Source organism: Idiotropiscis lumnitzeri, chromosome 14 (assembly GCF_059441095.1).
Source record: "Idiotropiscis lumnitzeri isolate Australia: NSW breed Sydney's pygmy pipehorse chromosome 14, RoL_Ilum_1.0, whole genome shotgun sequence".
NCBI classification, from domain to species: domain Eukaryota; kingdom Metazoa; phylum Chordata; class Actinopteri; order Syngnathiformes; family Syngnathidae; genus Idiotropiscis; species Idiotropiscis lumnitzeri.
Genome location: NC_142404.1, coordinates 6,865,309 through 6,885,236, shown reverse-complemented (window position 1 = coordinate 6,885,236; position 19,928 = coordinate 6,865,309). Strand labels below are relative to the sequence as shown.

The 19,928-nt window shown below is 39.3% G+C and overlaps 2 protein-coding genes across 3 annotated transcripts; both read left to right on the top strand.

The window, feature by feature from the left end:
* The first annotated feature begins 1,133 nt into the window (after nt 1–1,133).
* Nucleotides 1,134–11,635, top strand: cdc16 (cell division cycle 16 homolog (S. cerevisiae)). Its single transcript, XM_088315896.1, has 18 exons — nt 1,134–1,414; nt 1,576–1,630; nt 3,022–3,119; nt 3,314–3,352; nt 3,826–3,963; nt 4,730–4,889; nt 5,109–5,203; nt 5,777–5,910; nt 5,989–6,068; nt 6,671–6,720; nt 6,786–6,859; nt 6,930–7,055; nt 7,491–7,643; nt 7,769–7,832; nt 8,220–8,281; nt 8,360–8,495; nt 9,525–9,615; nt 10,277–11,635. Exons 1-18 carry the CDS (start codon nt 1,367–1,369, stop codon nt 10,531–10,533), a joined length of 1,860 nt encoding a protein of 619 aa, XP_088172022.1. The 5' UTR covers nt 1,134–1,366; the 3' UTR covers nt 10,534–11,635.
* Nucleotides 11,636–12,252: 617 nt separating this feature from the next.
* Nucleotides 12,253–19,365, top strand: upf3a (UPF3A regulator of nonsense mediated mRNA decay). Of its 2 annotated transcripts, none has more exons than XM_088315839.1 (10): nt 12,253–12,429; nt 12,958–13,064; nt 13,185–13,291; nt 13,921–14,019; nt 14,206–14,316; nt 15,450–15,505; nt 15,577–15,735; nt 15,815–15,948; nt 17,450–17,747; nt 18,433–19,365. In XM_088315839.1, exons 1-10 carry the CDS (start codon nt 12,298–12,300, stop codon nt 18,628–18,630), a joined length of 1,401 nt encoding a protein of 466 aa, XP_088171965.1. In that variant the 5' UTR covers nt 12,253–12,297; the 3' UTR covers nt 18,631–19,365. The 2 variants fall into 2 exon arrangements, with proteins under 2 accessions (XP_088171965.1, XP_088171966.1); XM_088315840.1 differs by having other exon boundaries at nt 17,450–17,735; nt 18,433–19,204.
* Nucleotides 19,366–19,928: the final 563 nt, after the last annotated feature.

Below are 19,928 nucleotides of genomic sequence, written 5' to 3'. Positions count from 1 at the left end.
TAAGCATTGAGTTAACATCTTTTGCCTTTTTTTTTCTTAAATCAAAGAGTTATCAGGCTAAAAAAAACGGAAAGCCTAATTATCCAAGTAAAACAGGTCAACATGTTCAGTACACAATCAATAAAAATGGCTGTCCTCATGAAAAACTAATTCAAAATGAGCTTTGACACCACCTTTTCTTTGGAATATTTTTTTAACTTCTCTTAATGAGAAAAATGAGTTTTTGACTGCCCTGCCAGTGAGTTAAATCTGGGTTGGAACGGAGTCAGGGACATTGGGATTTGGTAGATTATTTCACACATCTGGGCTTTGTCCTTTCAATAATGTTTGTGCAACCGCATTGAAGCACTCCTTCGCAACTTCCCCATCACTGAATGTTTTTTTTTGTTTCCCCCAAATCCATGATACTTTTAGTGAACATTCGTTTGCATGCCGCTGGGCTGTAAACGAAAATGTAAAAATCTGTTATACTGCACTCGAAGTTCGATGTTTTTGCGTGCGCTCACCTCAAACTTCAGCGGATAACTGTGCACAAAAGGGCGGTGCTTTGTTTCGTAGTGGCGCTTCGCAATGTTGCGACGGTTTCGGAGCATATGATGCACACTGGTTTTGAATCGGCTGCAGCCAGAACGAAACAAAATTTCTCCGTCCATTCATTGAAAACAACACGCATCGACCTTGCTAACTTTTTAGCAAGGCATACTGTTAGTATCGTAAACAAAAGATTTGATTGGCTCAAATCAGGGACGCCTTTCCCGTTTTAACTAGAATTGCAGCGCCAACGTTTGCGAATGCGCCCTGCAAAAAAATCATCATAGCTTGGTCATGGGTCCGGTTCGAACCATCGCGCGGTCCGTATCGGATCCGGACCACGGTGCCATTTGGTGATGCCTGATAATATAATATAATATAATATAATATAATATAATATAATATAATGTAATGTAATGTAATGTAATGTAATGTAATGTAATGTAATGTAATGTAATGTAATGTAATGTAATATAATATAATATAATATAATATAATATAATATAATGTAATGTAATGTAATGTAATGTAATGTAATGTAATGTAATATAATATAATATAATATAATATAATATAATATATAATGGAGAACGTGAAAAATCGACCACTTTAGAGGGAACGTTTGCACTTGTTTCCATTCGGCGGAATTTAGCGAAGCACCGAGAGCGCCAGTTGCACACGGACAGTAGTAGGGAAAGCCGCAGATTTGATTTCACGCAGAGAGCAGGCTAGCGAGAACGTCACAACTTAGCTGCATGTCAAACTATTAGAGCGTCCATCTCAACGATGACACGTGTTTGACATTTAAGGGCATCTGCGTAAAAAACAATTTAAAATGAATCTTGACAGACTTCGAAAGCGAGTGCGGCAGTACATCGACCAGGTAACGAGGGTGCTATGTGGAGTTGTAATGTTCCATCCAAGCTAGTGTTAGCCTGCAGTCAAGCCAAGTGAACAGAGCAAAGAAACTGTAGATCATGTTCGTATTTAAGCAGCACGGCATTTTGCATTGTGTGTGACTCTTGGGTATGTGTGTAATTTCAGCAACAATACCAAAGCGCGCTGTTCTGGGCCGACAAGATCGCGTCTCTTTCTCATGGTAAGTTGTCGACTTTACTAGCCGGTGTCATCAGGTATTTTCCATTCCTCTATCAGTAAAAGTGAATGTTTCAGGAGATAATTTCCTAGAGGCAATGTGTGTACGTTATATTTTATAGGTGGTAAGAGCAAAACATAATATATATATATATATATATGTATATATATATCTCTTGAGATCAACGTGTCAGCTGTTTCCCCTCACTTCCAATGAGGTTTTTCCTTTGTTCGTTTGTATAACGCTTAACTGGAAAATAAGTCATTGACAGAGGTTGAGGAGGACATGTATTTTAAAAACAACATCAACAAAAAGGTGATTGGGTTGACGTTTCTCATACGAGCCAATCCACCTCATCAAAACGCGTCGGAAATATGTCACTTATACTTGCAGTTCCAATCGTTTTAAGACAAACGTAAACAAACAACATGGCTGACGACTGCTGTAAAGAATATTTTGAATAATTCGAACGTCAACCATTTTAGAAGCAAACATTTAAAATAGCTATATTATTTAACCTATAAATATAGTTGCTATTGGCTGTTGTCAGAGGTGCACATAAGCGGCACTAAATTGCACTGAAAATGTTAAATCGTGCACCTGATTAGGTTGTTTTTGTTCAGGCCTGCCTCCTGTCAAATTTTAAATCAACCGCCCCAACGATTGCTTATGGAGGACAAAAGTAAAAGCCAAATCATGGTCATGCACAGTAGTACTTGTTATTTTGAAGTTGGCCCTCGCGGCATGTTTCATATTATGAGCAATGTGTCTGCAACTAGTAATTATTTTGATAATAGATTACTCACTATTGAGGGTTGCAGCCATCAAATATTTTGGTATTTGGATTTCATTCTGAAAAGTGAATAATCGTGTATTTGGATCAAAATAAAACATCTTTTCTTGGTTAGTACTGAAGACAAAAAAAAAACGTTTCCACTTGAATGGCCAACTGGTTTTCATTTGTGATATTCAAAATGTCAATAATTGTGTTGATTAATTGTGTAATGTGATACAAAAACACGTTTCAATGTCCATCCCTTTATTCAAAAACAGAACATTGTCAAATTGCAACAGTGCATAAAATGCATCAAATAATTTGATTTCCAATGCACTTCTGCTTGTTTGAGGTTCAAAATTTTATTTGATTCTTTTAACGCAGCAGCTGGTCCACCTTACGATTCAGGGCACACTGCAAAAATTATGGATTCCCCTGAAAACAGAGCGGATGCTTACATAACTGCAGTTTCCTTAGAATTTTACAATATTTCTCCATAACAAGAAAATAGTGTTCAGTTTCACCAAAATAAAATTGCCTTGCAATGTTTGAATGTTCTGTGAATGACAATTTGAAGGAATGGCTTAGTTTATTATCTTTCTCGTTTTGTGGCGTGCAGAAGATCCACAGGACATCTACTGGCTTGCTCAGTGCCTTTACTTGACATCGCAATATCACAGAGCCTCGCATGCACTCCGCTCGAGAAAACTTGATAAGGTATTTCCAGAAGCCTCATTGTACCAACAGTTTGTCTTGACGAGTGTGAGGAAACCAAGTTAGCTCTAGAAACGCTATGTTTATGCATTGAATGAGGTTTGTGTTTGATGGATGCATTGTGTAAGCATGTTATTTTTCAAATGAGGGGCACTGTTTTTCACTAGCATTGGTAACATTTTCTCTTTCTTTCACAGATGTATGGCGCTTGTCAGTATCTTGCTGCACGGTGCCATGTAAGTTAATTGATATATGCGGTGGAACTTGAAGCATCAAACACAATGCTTTGGGTTGTTCTGATTTTGAACATTTCTTTCCCATGGAAAGAAAACCGTTGATGGATCTGTCGCCATTATAAAGCAATTAATTGTACAGGCATTTTTTTAATTAAAATTCATAACGGTCATTCAAATCATCATCATCATCAAAATAAGAATTACCAAAATGCAAAAACAACAAAATTGCTATTGCTTCGTTTTAAATAACTGTTACAAAAAAAGATCCAAAGACAAAGCCAAGAGTTAATACTTGGTTGCTAGCCAAACTGTGGCTGAACTAGGCAACTAGGATTCTAACACCAAAGTTTTTAGAGATTTTAGATGAGTATTTTTGCCAAAATCTGAATTGTGCACTGTATTCAAATAATTATAATGAAACTGATTAAAAGTATCAGTGAAATGATACCTGGGTTACTCTTTATTTGTTCTAGTATGCCGCCAAAGAGTTCCAGCAGGCCTTGGATATTTTATCAGAGGAGGCAGTTTGTAAGAAGCTGCTGGACAGGAGTGTGAAGGAAGAGGTCGAGACAACAGAGGCAAACAAGGATTGGGACATGTCGCCTGCTTCTGTAAGTCATAACCTGCATATCACTCTATCACAAATGAAATATTTATACAGTTCTCTCTGCATTTATTGCCTTGTTTCATTCATGAAAAAAGGCGGAAGGGAAGTCATTCAAATGAACATTCCAACTGTTAAAAAAAAAAAAAGGAGTTTCCTGTTCCTAAATATGTACATGAATATGAAGGCCGCTCCAAACATATTGCTGACATCGTAGCAAACTTTGAATTTGCTGTGTTGGCAATGCGATCATGACCTTATATGGAGTGACAATCACAGTTACTAGAGCACTCGCTTTACAAAAAGTAGTGCAAAATTGCAATTCTTGTCTCCTGAGCTTTGCAAAAAAAATTATAATTCATAAAAAAACATGTGTTTTTGGCCTATGCCCGTTGACTAAGTTGTGTGGCAATTTGATTGGTATTTTTAGCGTAAACCTGCTAACGTTATATGTGATACTGTTAACTTTTTTGCTGTTTAAGAAAAAGTTTGCATAGTATTCTTATTTCCTGTTCCAATTTTTGCTGCATCCTACTCAAGAACTAGTTAGACCTAAATTTCTTGCTCCCTCTGCTGGTTCTTGCCAAATTGTAAAACCCATTATGCTGTCATTGATTCTAGCTGTAACAACCCCTTAAAAAAAAAAAAAAAAAGAAAATGTCACGTGAACAGAGGTGTTGCACATCCCCCTGTGCACATTCTACAGGTAAGCGACAGTAGGACGCAGTGAGTGTTGGATTGATAGTGGACTGACGTTAGTGTTCTTATTCCAGATCAGCAGCTCCATCTGCCTCCTGCGTGGCAAGATCTACGATGCCATGGATAACCGCCCATTGGCCACCTCTAGCTACAAAGAGGCTTTGAAACTCGATGTGTACTGCTTCGAAGCATTTGAGCTTCTCACGTCGCACCACATGTTGACAGCCCAGGAAGGTAAGGGGGGGCCTCTGCTACTTTCCACTTTATTTCAGAACATTGCAAATTACAAATTCCGCCCTCAAATAGACTCCTTTTTACCATCCCTTAATAATCTTTTATTGAGTTTTAATATGCAGTTTAACTTGCCCTAATTTGTTATATAATTAAAGAATCGCCAATAACCTCTATTTGTGGAAATGTTCATACTCCTGTCTACTGTTCCTTGTTCAACAGAGAAAGACTTCCTATACTCGCTACCACTGAGTCAGCAGTGCACAGAGGAAGAGGAGGAGCTGCTTCATTTCTTATTTGAGAATAAGTTAAAAAAGGTAAAGTGGTCCCCAGCTATTATTTGCGGGGATAGGGACCAGACTGGGCAGCAAATGGCAAAAATACGTGCATAATTGACGTACATTAAAATGAGTGGAGGTGGGGAATTTTTTTATTTATTTTTAAACCAAAATAATTCTAAAAAAAAAGGAAATGCTGATCAACATTGAATATGCGTTTACCGTGAGCGTTTGGGGGGAATGGGGAAACGCACCCAAAAAAACAAAAAAATGGGGAAAAATTGGAAAAAATGCAAATTTGATCAATTGTACGTAATTAAAAAAAATAAAATAAAATCAAAGCTATGGAGAGATGCAAAACGTTTAAACACATTGTTTGCACCACCCCATAAAATTTATTGGCAGTGCAAATATAGTAGTATCATGTATCTCAACTTACTGCTTTCTCTGTTTTTTTTTTTTATTGAATTATTCCAACTTTGTTTTACGCTGTGTAAAACGCATTGTTACAGCTTCAGCTGTTATGAAATGCACCATACCAATAAAATAGTATTGTATTAATAAGATTGTGCTGGCATGCTAAAGTGTCTCCACTAACCTTTGCCACAACAGTACAACAAGCCAAGTGACCTGGTGGTGCCTGCCATGGTCAACAATTTGCAGGACAACTTGGATGTGGTGGTGTCCCTGGCCGAGAGGCATTATTACAACTGTGACTTCAAAATGTGTTACAAGCTCACCTCCACGTAAGTAGTCTTGCACTCAGACTGTGTGCGGTGCTTGAAGTGTCTTTAGCTCACTGTGTTGTCTTTTGTGTCTTTTAGGGTGATGGTCAAAGACCCCTTCCATGCTAACTGCTTACCAGTGCACATAGGAACTCTAGTAGAGCTGGGAAAAGCAAATGGTAACGTATACGCCCGCTTTTCAGCCCTACTTGACATACACTCGACGTACATATGGTGTAACCTCCAAAGTTAAACATTCTGTAAGACAAATAAAACTTGAGTTCAACTCACCGTGTGTGAGAAGCAATATAAAGGTTCAACAAGCGATACCTTTTTCTAAACGTCACTACAGAATGTTCACGGTGACATAGGAAAATTCTTCCGTTAAATTTTCTCCTAAGGGTTGCAGTCCGCTTGATTTGTGGACTTGGTGGTAAGGCAGAAGCCAGTACACAGAGAAAAGCCACGCAAGTATGTGTAGGACAGAAATTCCGAATTGTGAGGAATACATGCTAACCACAATTTAATTTTACCAAGCATATACCAACTCAAATACACTTATCATCATGCACCGTTACTTCCAGCAATACTCATAAAACGCCACCAAGTGCTTGTGTAAAATTTGTGATTGTTGCCTAAAATTTGTTTGTACTATTGAAGTTGGCAGTCTCAAATATTGTCACGGAGGAGATGGCATTCCACTTTGGAGGTTCTACTGTATTGACATGTTGACGGGAGTTGTTTCCATGTTTATGTATGTCTGTGTGTATTTGTCCCACAGAGTTATTTTATCTATCGCACAAACTTGTGGACTTGTATCCCAACAACCCAGTAAGTGTCACTTCCTCCGTACCATTTTGGATTTGCCGCAATGACCTAATAATACACATTCCCAGGTATCCTGGTTCGCCGTCGGCTGCTACTATCTCATGGTTGGTCATAAAAATGAAAATGCCCGTCGCTACCTCAGGTAATTATATTACCAGTGCGCAAGAATGATCATGTTTAGGGGTAAAGTTAATGATTAACTTGTCCCTTAGCAAAGCCACCACTCTGGAGAGGACGTATGGTCCGGCATGGATCGCCTATGGTCATTCCTTTGCCATGGAGAGTGAGCATGACCAGGCCATGGCCGCCTACTTTACAGCAGCGCAGCTGATGAAAGGGTACAGCTATAACTCAAGAAGAGACCATTTTCAGGATTGTTTTCACCACACTCTCCATTTGTTGCTGTAGATGTTTACCCGCGTGTGTAAAACAGCAAAAGATGCTTAGCATTTTAGTACTGACCAAAATGTATTATTGTACTACTTTTTGCTGGCCATGCTTCTGAAACATATTTCAGCACTTCACTTAACAGCCATAATTCCAAAATGGATTCAATTAATGTTTTTCCTCAAAATTTTATGTACAACACCCCATAAACACAACCTGTTAAAGGTCTAGTTTTCACTCTTAAAGTTGCTTGAAATATTTCAATGCAGCATCACTTCTATGCTTTTGTCATGCACTCAAGAACTTGCCATTATGTTTTGGCAATAACTATTTGGCATATATCCTCTTACTTTCTAGTTCTTTGATGCCACAGCTTCCTTTTCCAGGTGTCATTTACCAATGCTGTACATTGGTCTGGAGTACGGCCTGACCAATAATTCAAAGCTGGCTGAGCGCTTCTTCAGTCAAGCGTTGAGCATCGCTCCGGAGGACCCGTTTGTTATTCACGAGATGGCCGTGGTCGCGTTTCAGAATGGAAAGTGAGTCACGCACAAGCTTAAGACATTAATTTTATTTGATGGGCATTTCAATAATCGAGCATTCACTGTTAGTGCTCCATCTTGTGGGCAAGTAGTGTAAAAGCTTTTTTATGTCTGCCTTTCAGCTGGAAGATGGCTGAGAGGCATTTTCTGGACGCCATGGAGAAGATTAAAGCCATCGGGAATGAGGTAGCTGCCTTAACAATGTAAAAATAATTAACAAACCTTTTATGTTATTCAATTATAATGGAATTGTTTTTATTTTTTATATTTAAAATTGTATGAATTATTGTATTCCTTTAAATTGTGTATTTAAAAAAATAAATTTTTTTCATTTTTCATATCTATTTAATTTTTTTTAATTATGTAAAATTATAATTATTTTTTATTAAAATTGTATTTTATTTAATTTGAATTTTTTTATTTAACGTTATATTTAGTAAAATAATATGCATGTTTTGCTTCTTTCAAATTTTATTTTATTTTAGTTAAAAATATTTCATTTCGATTACAATTATTATTGGTGTATTTATTTATGTCTTAAGGTTTTACACATTGTGATTTATTCCATTCTAGGTGACTGTAGACAAGTGGGAGCCTTTATTAAACAACCTGGGCCACGTGTGTCGCAAACTCAAGTAGGTAACATGACATTGTTCTTATTGATTTTGCCTTTGAATAATTTTTTAATGAAGGTCTGATGTGCATTTGTGCAGGAAGTATGACCAGGCCCTGGAGTACCACCGTCAGGCACTGGTGCTGATCCCCCAGCACGCCTCCACCTACGCCGCCATAGGATATGTGCACAGCCTCATGGGCGACTTTGAGAGTGCTATCGATTACTTCCATACGGTAATATTTGACCAAATCAATCACTATATTAGATTCATTTTAGGGCTGGTAGATTAATCAAGTTTTCCGGGCAAATATTATATCTCAAAATTCTTATTTTGGTGGTTTGGGGCCTAAACCACCTAAGTCACATGTTGGTGAATTTCCCATCCATCCATCCATTATCCGCCGCTTATCCGGGGTCAGGTCGCGGAGGCAGCAGCTTCAGCAGGGAAGCCCAGACTTCCCGCTCCCCAGCCACATCTTCCAGCTCTGCCGGAGGGATACCCAGGCGTTCCCAGGCCAGCTGGGAGACGTAGTCTCTCCAGCGTGTCCTGGGTCGTCCTCTGGGCCTCCTGCCGGTGGGACATGCCCGGAACACCTCCCCAGGGAGGCGTCCAGGAGGCATCCTAAACAGATGCCCGAGCCACCTCATCTGGCTCCTCTCTACGTGGAGGAGCAGCGGCTCAACACTGAGTCCCTCCCGGATGGCAGAGCTTCTCACCCTATCCCTAAGGGGAGAGCCCAGACACCCTGCGGAGGAAACTCATTTCGGCCGCTTGTATCCGAGATCTTGTTCTTTCGGTCGCGACCCCCAGCTCGTGACCATAGGTGAGGGTAGGGACGTAGATCGACCGGTAAATCGAGTGCTTCGCCTTTTGGCTCAGCTCCCTCTTCACCACGACAGACCGATACAGCGTCCGCATCACAGCGGAGGCTGCACCGATCCGCCTGTCGATCTCTCGCTGAGAATTTCCCATTTTTTTTCCAAAATCTATATTATTGGTCAGTCCTCACGCATGGGTATTATTTTTACACATTGACCATCTAAATTGTTCAAATTGTTTTGCTAAATGTTTTGATTTACTGCTCCCATTGTCTTTGTTGGTGTATTATCGCTTGTATGTAATGTGCTTTGTTACAGCTGCAGCTGTTGGGAAATGCTCTCTGTAATTGAAGTTGTATTAATTGGGACGTGCTTGAAACTTGAAAGCTACACACAAAGACTTGCTTCTTAAATTCACGAAAAGTTTTTTTTTTCTTTCCTAGGCGCTTGGACTGAAACGAGATGACACATTTTCCGTGACGATGCTTGGCCACTGCATCGACATGTACATTGGTGAAACGGACGCCTATGAAGGTATGTTACACTTTTAAGACTTTTAGAAATAAATCTAAACCCTTCCTGAGCAAAGCTGTTGTTCTAGAAGTAACATTTTAAAATGAATTTAAATGTAGTATCTTAAAAAAAAAAAAAAAAAAAAGAGAAATGAACTATGTCATGTGACATAGGCAAAGTGTTTAAGAAAGTGGTGACCCACGTCGTGTGCATCGCATTCTCAGCTGGCATAAATGTAAACACGACCACCCTTACCTTGCAAAACAGCAACGTGATGTGTTTTTATATATCCTATTCAGTATTATTTTCCATTGCACTAACTATTCTCTTATTTATCTAATTTATATATTTAACTGAATTATTGTTGTATTGCACGGGAGAGGGGAGCTCTCTAATCTCGTTGCACACTTGAGTACAATGACAATAAAGGGATTTCTGATTCTGATTCTAAAAAGAGGTTAACTGCTCAGCACATTTTATTAACATGCCATTCTTTTATTAAATAGCTAATCTTTGTGTTTTGGCTACTGTGGATATAAAAAGTCTCCACACTATTCAAATGCATCCCCGCTAAAAGTGTGGAACCGCTACCTTTTTAGTTGCTAAACCACTACTGCGTCTCCAGAATTTCAATTTCCTGTTCTATGATTATCATTATTTTTCCAAACATGTGCCGGTGAAGGTACCGACATCAGCGACAAGGTGCGAGGAAGCGCCAACACGCAGACACTGATGAAGGCACTCAACACGACAGAGAACACCGAAACGCTGGCCTCACCGCGGCTGGAGGACGTCAGCAGCGGCGTGACGGTGGAGACGCCGTTGTCACATCAGGACAAGATGGTGCTTGATGTGCCCCTGCGGCTATCCCTGACGCTGGAGTGCGACATGTACGAAAGCGACGTCATGTTGGACACCTTGTCGGACACCAGCATGTGATTTCGAAGCAATGGGTTGTCATGGAGACACAACCCATAGTGGAAGGCTTTGGAAGGCAAGTTAGCATGTGCCTTTTTTTGAAGGTCTGTAACGAGACTTGGACTTAAACGTCAAATCGTGGAAAGATGTCTGATAGTTTGGAGCTAACACAAACTTAACCTCAGAACTTAAAAGACTGTCGTCACTTTTTTAATGCTTCTCTGCTCTGCAGTAAATGCGGATTTTTCACCGTGACGCCAGAGCCACAATGGTATAGACAAAAGTGCAAGCTAGTCCATTCAATAAATTGTGTCTGTGTCTTTAAAGATTTTAGCACGTGCGTGTGCGTGTGTGTGTGTGTGTGTGCGTGCGTGTGACATGATTGGCTGGTAGTGTGTGAAAGTTTAACAGGATATCAAACTTCTGTTCATTCCATCATGTCATCTGCATCCACTTCATTTTGACATGTCATATGTCCTTTAATTTCAGTCAAAATGTTCAAGTTTTGGCTTTTAGTAATCAAGCACATGCCATCTGAGTAAAAAAACATGAACTTTGGCGTCTGCCCCTATACTGTGGAGGCCATGCCCCAATGCATCATCCACTTGTTGAATAAAGAAATATGTGTTGGCCTGCAGAAAGTAAATAACGGGTGAGGACTGTTACTACATGCCCTTGAACACAAGTGTAGAAATTCTTAATTCCTTTTACTAAAAGTTTGTGTGGCCCATTATTCTTTTTCTGCTCGCCTCAGGGAAATAACAAGACTTTATAACACTTCTGTCCACATACGCGATAGCATTTTCTCTTCTATCTTGTAGCATGATGTAACAATGTCAATTCAAAACAGTTGTATAAACAAGATGTGCTTTACACTTTTCAAACACTGGATGTAGTTTGATATGTCACGTAACAACATCCAGTCGTAATGGTAACTTGAAAATGATGTAAGGGAATTTCAGAATGCCTGTACAGGATTTGACAGCCAACACACTCATCTCATGTTCACGCGTGCTGAAAACAATCGTAACTGACAGGTGTGTTATGATAATACAGTGTTGTCATACTGGATACATAGAAGTGGACTGATGATTGATCAACAAGTAAAATCCTCCCAACGTTTTGTTCAGGTGATTTGTTAATTTTGGTTTGATGGATGGCATTTTATGATGTATTTTCAAATGTACTTCTATATTATTTTAGCACTTTAAGAAAAATGTCAAATATATTTTCATTTTAAGTAATTAACAGAGGGTGCATAAGTCATAGACTTGTTTTTAATTTAGTTCCATTAGGAAAGGAAGGAACGTACAAGGGCTTCATCCTCCAATATCCATAATAACATGCCATTATTGTACAGTATTTTCCTTTTCAGTTTTAGCAACACATATTGAAGAAAAAATGGGCAACTTTTTTCAAATTAGAAATGTAAATGTATTTAAAACAATAATAATGAGCCGTTCAGGGAATGAATCATTGGCTAATTTAGTTTATTTTCTGTTCATTTAATTTACTTTCATTTGTTTACCTGGTCACTATATGTAACGGTTTTTTTCATGTATTTGTTTTACCTTTATTTTATTTGTTTATTTTTTAAAAGAGCTCTGATGTAGAACATGGACAGGAAAGAAATTGACTAATTTCCTTTCGTGACGAATTCCTTATTACGAATTAAAAGGCATTTTTGGCCCGCGTCCCATCCTCTCGCGATACTTACATGTCCTCTCGCGAGCCCTCCTGGCAACGCATGCAGAGTCCTCTCCGGGCAGGGAAAAATGGAACGAGATGAGGTCTGAAAAGGAGCAAATGACGGCGACCAAGGACAAGGGCGTCGTGGAGATCAAGTTACGGGACAACTCGGGGGACCAGGACAACATTCCCAAGCAGAAAGAAGAGAAAAAAGAGGTTTTTACGAAGGTACGACGAGGTCTGGATAGCAGCCTTCGCTGATATTGTTTACGTTGTGTGGGGGAAACATGGCGGACGGCCTTTCAGCACCACGGACAGAGACTCACCAAAACACGTTTGTTTCTCTTTAATTATCCCATACAAAGCATTGTTTTACATTTTGAAGTAATGGGCTCATCTACATCATAAAATGAAAGAGCGAACTTTGCTCTTCTACCTTGTAATGGCACTGTTTGTTATATCGCGGCATTTACATTATTGTTAATTTTAAAAGATACACATCACTGCACATTACAGCAAAACAAATGCAATATGAGAAATAGCGCCACACCCTCCGTTGCTGGATGCGACATCTGTTTGATTAAAAAGTCTTATAGTAGTACAGTAATATATGCAGATTATATAATCGGCTTTTATTGGCGAGACACACACCGCTTAATATATACACGTCTACACACATCTGTTTAGTGTGTTTATATAAGTATAATAATTTCACTTCTAAAAAATGAATAACTTATGTGTTTAACTGATGGAAAGGTGGTCATTCGAAGGCTCCCACCTCATCTAACCAAGGAGCAGTTGGAAGAACACCTCAGCCCGCTTCCTTCCTTTGATTACTTTGAGTTCTTCCCGGCTGATCCAAGGTATCAATACAAAATTAGCTTATGTATTACTATTATTATTGTTATTATTATTATTATTATCATTATTATTATCATTATTATTATTATTATGTCTGTTCATGACCTCTTTTGTTTCCGTAGTCTGTACCCGCATTTGTTCTCCAGAGCCTACATCAACTTTAAAAACCAGGAAGATATCCTTTTATTCAGAGATAGATTTGATGGCTACGTCTTCATTGACAACAAAGGTGACCGCTATTTTCTTTACGATACTGTGTCTTCTTTTTAAAGCATGGGGTAAAATGGTAGAAAGGATAGAAGTATTTCAGTACAGCCCTTGAATGCAAATACTGTATTTGCCCACATGATGGTGGGCATATAGTGCGCTGCAGCCTACGCCAGCTGACTTTGGCCAAAATTCCCGCTTGCTGCGGTATAATTTATTACTTGCATTATTAGCAAGTAGAATTAGATGATTTTTTTTCCATGCAGATGCTAACATAATTAACATGTTGATGCATATATATATACATTGCTAATGGCTAACATGGCTCTCATTTGCCTTCCTGTCAGGCATTTTTAAATAGTTAACAGGTTTGCGGATATGTTATCTGTTCTTTCCTTTTATTATACAAAGGTTTACTTCATTTACATTTGTACAAGAGCTAGGAATGTGAAAATTAATTTTAAGCAGTCGAGGATGGTCGAATTGGTCATAATTCTGGTAATTACAGTTTTATATTTAATTTCTCCTGAGTTGTGGCATTTATTCATTATTTAGTAATTGAGCCATGGCTTACTTCAGAGTGCAGGACAGCAACAATTTGTGAAAATATGATATTCAATACACTGATGATCGGTCTTGGCATCCAAACAGGTCAGGAGTTTCCTGCCGTGGTAGAGTTTGCCCCCTTCCAGAAAGTCTCCAAAAAGAAGCTCAAAAAGAAAGATGCCAAAGCTGGAAGTATTGAGGAAGGTAACGAAAGAGTGAATTGCCACATTAGCGCTGTAACACTACAACCGTGATTTTATACAGAACGCAGCAAAGACAGCTCTGTTTTTACACTGCAACACAGGATCCCGCAGTCATTATTAGACCTCTGCCACTGTTACAGTTCCCATATTACTTAAAAAAACAAAACAAAATTGCTTCCTCTCTCAGACCCAGAATATAAACGCTTCCTGGAGAACTACTCCTGTGATGAGGAAAAGTCGATGGCCAACCCTGAGACCTTGTTGGGGGAAATTGAGGCCAAAACCAGGGAGCTTATAGGTAAGCTTTTGAGTTGCCTTCGCCATTTGGTGTCAGAAGTGAGCAAGTGAGATTTCTTCAAAAAGGTACCATCACTAGCAGTGCTGTGCGGTCAGAGTAGGCAAGTGAGCCAGTGCCACCCCCGATGTCTGTTCCCCTACATATGAAATGTAAAAAAAAGAGAGAGAAAGAAAAAGAACATTAAATTATGTGCCATTTTACATCTGCTGTCAGTGCTTTTGTTTCCACTGATTTTCTTTTGTAAGATTCCATAACTGACTTGTTTCCAAAGTTCCCATCACGATTCAGTGTCATAAGTGTGCTCTTATTAGTGACATTTCTTCAAAGTTAAAGGGCAAGTCAAGCCTAAAAATATAAGTGTTCTATATATTGTGATTGTGGAATATGAGTTAAGCGGTTAAATCCACCCATTTTTGTCCATCTCACTGGGCGGCCATTTTGTCGCTTCTGTCAACTGACATTGCAGTTGCTCAGGGCTCAGGTAACGACCAATCATGGCTCAGCTTCAGTAAACAGGTGAGCCATGATTGGTTGTTACCGAAGCCATGAGCAACTGTAATGTCATTTTCAGTGGACAGAAGTGACAAAATGGTCGCCCTCTGAGATGGCTGAAAATGGGTAGATTTTGCTACTTAACTCATATTCCTCAATTGCAATATTAACCAGAATGCCATGTTCAGACTAGTGAAGACGAAGAGAATATTTTATTCCAGAGAATTTTGTGGCGGTTGACTTCCCCTTTAATAACACAAATCAGTGTCACAATTGTGATTGCTGAGTGATTTGTATTCTAATATTACCATCACAATTTGGGGTCAGAAGTCAAATCCTGCAAGTGGGTCTTTTTCAAAAAGTTACTTTTTTTTAATCTATTTATTCCCCAAGGTGTATCAACACAAGTTGCTGTTAGAAATTGGAGTTTTACGAGTGATTTTTCTTAACAAAGCTACCATCAGAATTTGGAAGAAGAAGTGGGATCCTGCAATTCTTTTGCCTTCCGCTGAGGATCACAACATATCGTTAAATAAATACCAATTTACCAGTGCCAATCAAAACCAGCATCCTTGACTTTGTGGAGCTTCTTAGAGACGCCCTGATGAAGGTGTATATATAATCCCTTTGTTCAATTTTAGCGAAAAGAACTACACCCCTGTTGGAATACATCAGAAACAAGAAAATGGAGAAACAGGTATGCCCCCCCCAAAAAAAACGAATGACTACGCCTAAATGAGAAAAACCTGACAAAGTAATCGTTTCCAGAGAATACGAGAGGAAAAACGAGAGGAGAGGCGACGACGAGAGTTCGAGAAGAAGCGACAGCGCGAGGAGGAGAAACGAAAGCGGCGCGAGGAAGAGCGACGCAAACGGAAAGAAGCTGAGAAGCAGAAGAAACTTTCTGACAAAGACATCAAAATTAAGGTACCGATTGGCCCGTACTGTCTGTGATTCTCCTGACCTCGAGCGACCTGTCGCCTCATACGTTGCATGCATTCATCAGCTGCTGAAGAAGAGCGACAGGGACGACGACGTGGACTCAGACCGCGTGAAGGACAAAACTGAAGTTGGGGAAATGGAGAGGGGGAAATGGGAAAAATCAGGTGGACAGATGAAGTCAAAGGATTCCAAAGAAAAGTAAGGACCATCAAATCAGATTACGCCATCCATCCGTTTTCTCTACCTTTCATCATCATTTGAGTTGCTGGTGAGCTGGCGATATGAAATTTGAGATATTTTCATGTTTTTGATTCTAAGTTTTACCAGTAAAACTGGATTTTAAAATGCATTGTAATCTATTGCGTTTCTGGGGAAAAAAACAATTATGAGGTTTGCACTTTTTTATGGATTTTTTTTTTTAAGGTCTGTGTGACGCCACCACTGAACACCAATAATTGCCATGAGGAGAAATACTACATGCGCGAGCTATAGAAAAGGAAATAATAAAACTTTATTGCTCCCACAGCGGGGGGATTCATTGGTTGCCGCAGAGAGATTTAAAAGGCTTACAATGTAATGAAAAAGAGACATTATCAAATAAATCAGATGAGCGATATCAAAAGTTATTTAGAAGAAGTCTCGAGAGCACAAGTTGCATTAAACAACATGTATTGCACCCCGTTTTTTATTACACAGAAAACTTTCCACCGAAGTGACATCGAAAGTGTTTGTGCTTGTTTTTTTGGCTTTGATCGAGTGCGATTCTTTGTGTGTTTCTGTTGTTTGGCTATTGATTGAAAATACAGAGTCTGATTATTGTGGCCAGGTACACAAATTTTTCCACTGGGAAAAAAAGTTCTGGCACAGAAGTCGCGATCAGGAACTCTGTAGAGAAATTCAATAGGTGAAAGACATGTCAGCTTGGCAATTTTCATTACTACTCAGTTAAGTCTCTGCATATTTGTCTGCAGCGCATGGTGACATAAAATTACTACATCTTGTGTTTATAAAAGTAACAAAAATCTAAATGTAATTAGATCAAAAATGTCATTTGTTTTCAACTTTGTCAATAATTATCATACCTGGAGTTCATTTTAAATGTATGTACAGAAAAGTGAATGTTGATGAGTTGATTAAGGATTGGAGTTTACTTCATTAAACAATACTTAGTGACTTTTTTTAATCTTGCACTCGACAAAAAAAGCTAATACTAAAACTAATTAAAACTAAACTAAAATGAAGTGTTAAAAACATAAAAACCAAGAAACCTCTAAAATTTAATTAAAACTAACTGAATTTAAAAAACAAAAGTCAAAACGAAATAGCCCGACAAAAATAATAAGTGGTTCAGAAAATGTATGTATGAATGTATGTATGGATGGGTGGATGGATGGAAGAATACAAAATAAAAATGAACTATTTCGAAAAATCCCAAATCATTATAACCCTGGTGTGGAATGAGCAATGAGCAGGTTGTGAAAAAAAAAATCTGAAATTAACCAAATTGTGACATAGGACGCTTCAGCCAGACACCAGTCATATGTGCACATCGTGCAATTTGCAAAAAGTCCCGAGTGTACCTGCACTCTCAGCCAAAGTCAGCTTGGGTAGCCGCCAGCTCACCCACGACCCCTTTGATGAAAAGTGTTTTACAAAATGCATGGTACAATATTTACAGTATCTACAATCTCTTCGCTAGAGGTCAGCCTGAGAGTGACAAGGAGCAGCAGCAGCAATGCCGCAGACAGCGAGACAAGGAACACCGCGGGAAAGACGACGACAGGAAGCGTCAGAGGCACCACTACGACTTTGACAAATTCACGCGGCGCAAAGATGAGACCAAGTGGGGCAAGGGCTACTGCCAGGACCGCGCCAAGAAGGAGAGCCATCATCACACCTACCCCTACTGCCCCGACAGCGGCGACAAGCAAATGAAGGAGGACAGGGACGAGCTGGCAAACAGGAAGGAGCGCCTCCGAAACAAGGTGAGCGAGAAGGTGAGCATGCGAGTGGTTCATATGATTTTATTTATTTTTTTGTTATAACTAACAACATTTGGATTTACACATTGTGATTTCTTGACTTTAACAATAAATGCCTTTAATGGTCAACATTAAATCCTGCAGACCTACTGTAAATACAGTGACAGTGTTTTTTTTCCTGCGCAAGCACAATTTGGTGTCAGAAGTGGGATCTGGGACAACATAAATAGTTCTTTGATGTGATCTTTGTGGAAGCAACTGTGCAAACTGTATAACAGTCAGTTATTTTGATATGTAGTTGGGTCATTTCTTTGTTCAGTGAAAATTAATATTTGAGGAGCTACTTAGGAACTAGGAACTGTAAGTTAGTGAGTGAAATAGTTGCTAAACCTGAAAGGTTAATTTGTTAGTAAAGCAGAATGAACCAAACCACTCAGTGGAAACTAACCTTCAGTTAGTTGGTTAGTTAATTAGTTGGCCTGATTTTTCTTTCAAAGACATTTGTCATTTACCATATCAAACTGGAGACGGTTACTTTGCCACCAATTACAACACTAGCGTAGAACTGGATTGGGTTTTGAAATGAAAGGGGTGGGACTGAAAAACATGAGGAACATGAGGAGTGTTTGGCTACAAAAGTCCTTGAGTGCATGTTTTGATGGCACATGATCCTTATGTTTGTCTTCTCACCCCTCTGCAGGACCGCCCGGCCATGCAGTTGTACCAGCCCGGCGCGCGAAATCGCAAGGGTGTCAACTCAGCTGGCAAAGGCTATGATTGCATGCCAGCGGGCCACTCGTCTGAGGGAGAGGCGTTGGGTTGCTTTGAGGTGGTTGCCATGGCGGCTATGCAGGACAAAGCCTATGACAACAGCAATGATGAGCATGGGCACTTGTAAGACATTGTCCATGATTCACAAAGGAGGGTTTGAAACCGATCACCATCAGATTTATTTTCTGACGCTGTACATTACATTAAATTATTTGTGATACTTTCTGCCATGATAGAATTGTATAAATGAACGGCACAACACGGCAGTTTCGTTATAGAATGGAAATAATGGAACTGGTTAACTGTATTCCATGATGTTTGGAAAATAATGCACTTGTTAAATCATTACCATATGGTTGTGTTTTAAATGGGAGATGTGGGGCGGTTGTGTTGTAACATGACACTAATAACAGCAGAAAACTCAGATGTCCCACCCAGGAGTGTGAGTCTTGTTGTATTTCCCCAGACTGTTTTGTAGGGACATTTTGGCTTTCATCCTGTTAAGACCCGTGCGTCATCCTTATGAAAACATTACTAACATCATTCAATGGACATTTCTATGACAACCTTCCTAGAAAATGAAATATTTTTTATTTTGAGCCAGATTACTAACGGCTGAACCAATAATAATTTGCTTTCAGAGAATGTTGTCCATGTATAACATGCTGTTTTCCCCCCAGCCAGCCTACTTTGCACATGAACAAATAAATGTCTTGTCAGAGACAAATTGAGTTTCAGTCTGATTTGGAAACCTCTTTTACACAAGGATTGATTTGGTTCCCTTTTATACGTATCTCTGTATCACTATCTACAGAATCAATGTACAGAATCTGTCTGTCTGTCCGTCCGTCCATCTAGTTAGGCTACTTGTCAGATGAATATTGAACTCCCTTGTTTACTCTATACATTTCTTTTTATTGTGATTTTATGTTGTCATACAGAATTTCACAGGTACAGAAATGCTGCATCAAGCGTCTCATTTTTTTATTGACACAATCAAAGAACAATACAACACAATCAAACATTAAGATCCATTTTGTATTTATTCTTCTCAATTCTTAGTTACATGTACGATTTCAGTATTAAACAATGTTTTCCCAACTAACGGACAATAAGTGGAATTTGCACCGGAAAACAGGTAAACTATCTCTGGATATTTTACAACTGAGGCTTCATCGGGGAAATGTGTGTATATCACAGTGAGAGACAGTATTGGTCGTGGGTTCAATCCTGGCTCCGGCCATCCAGCGTGGAGTTTGCATGTTCTCCCCGTGCCTGCGTGGGTTTCCTCCCACATTCCAAAAACATGCATGGCAGGTCAATTGAACATACTCTAAATTGCCCCTCGGTATGAGTGTGAGCGCGGATAGTTGTTTCTGTGTGCCCTGCAATTGGCTGGCAACCAATTCAGGGTGTCCCTCGCCT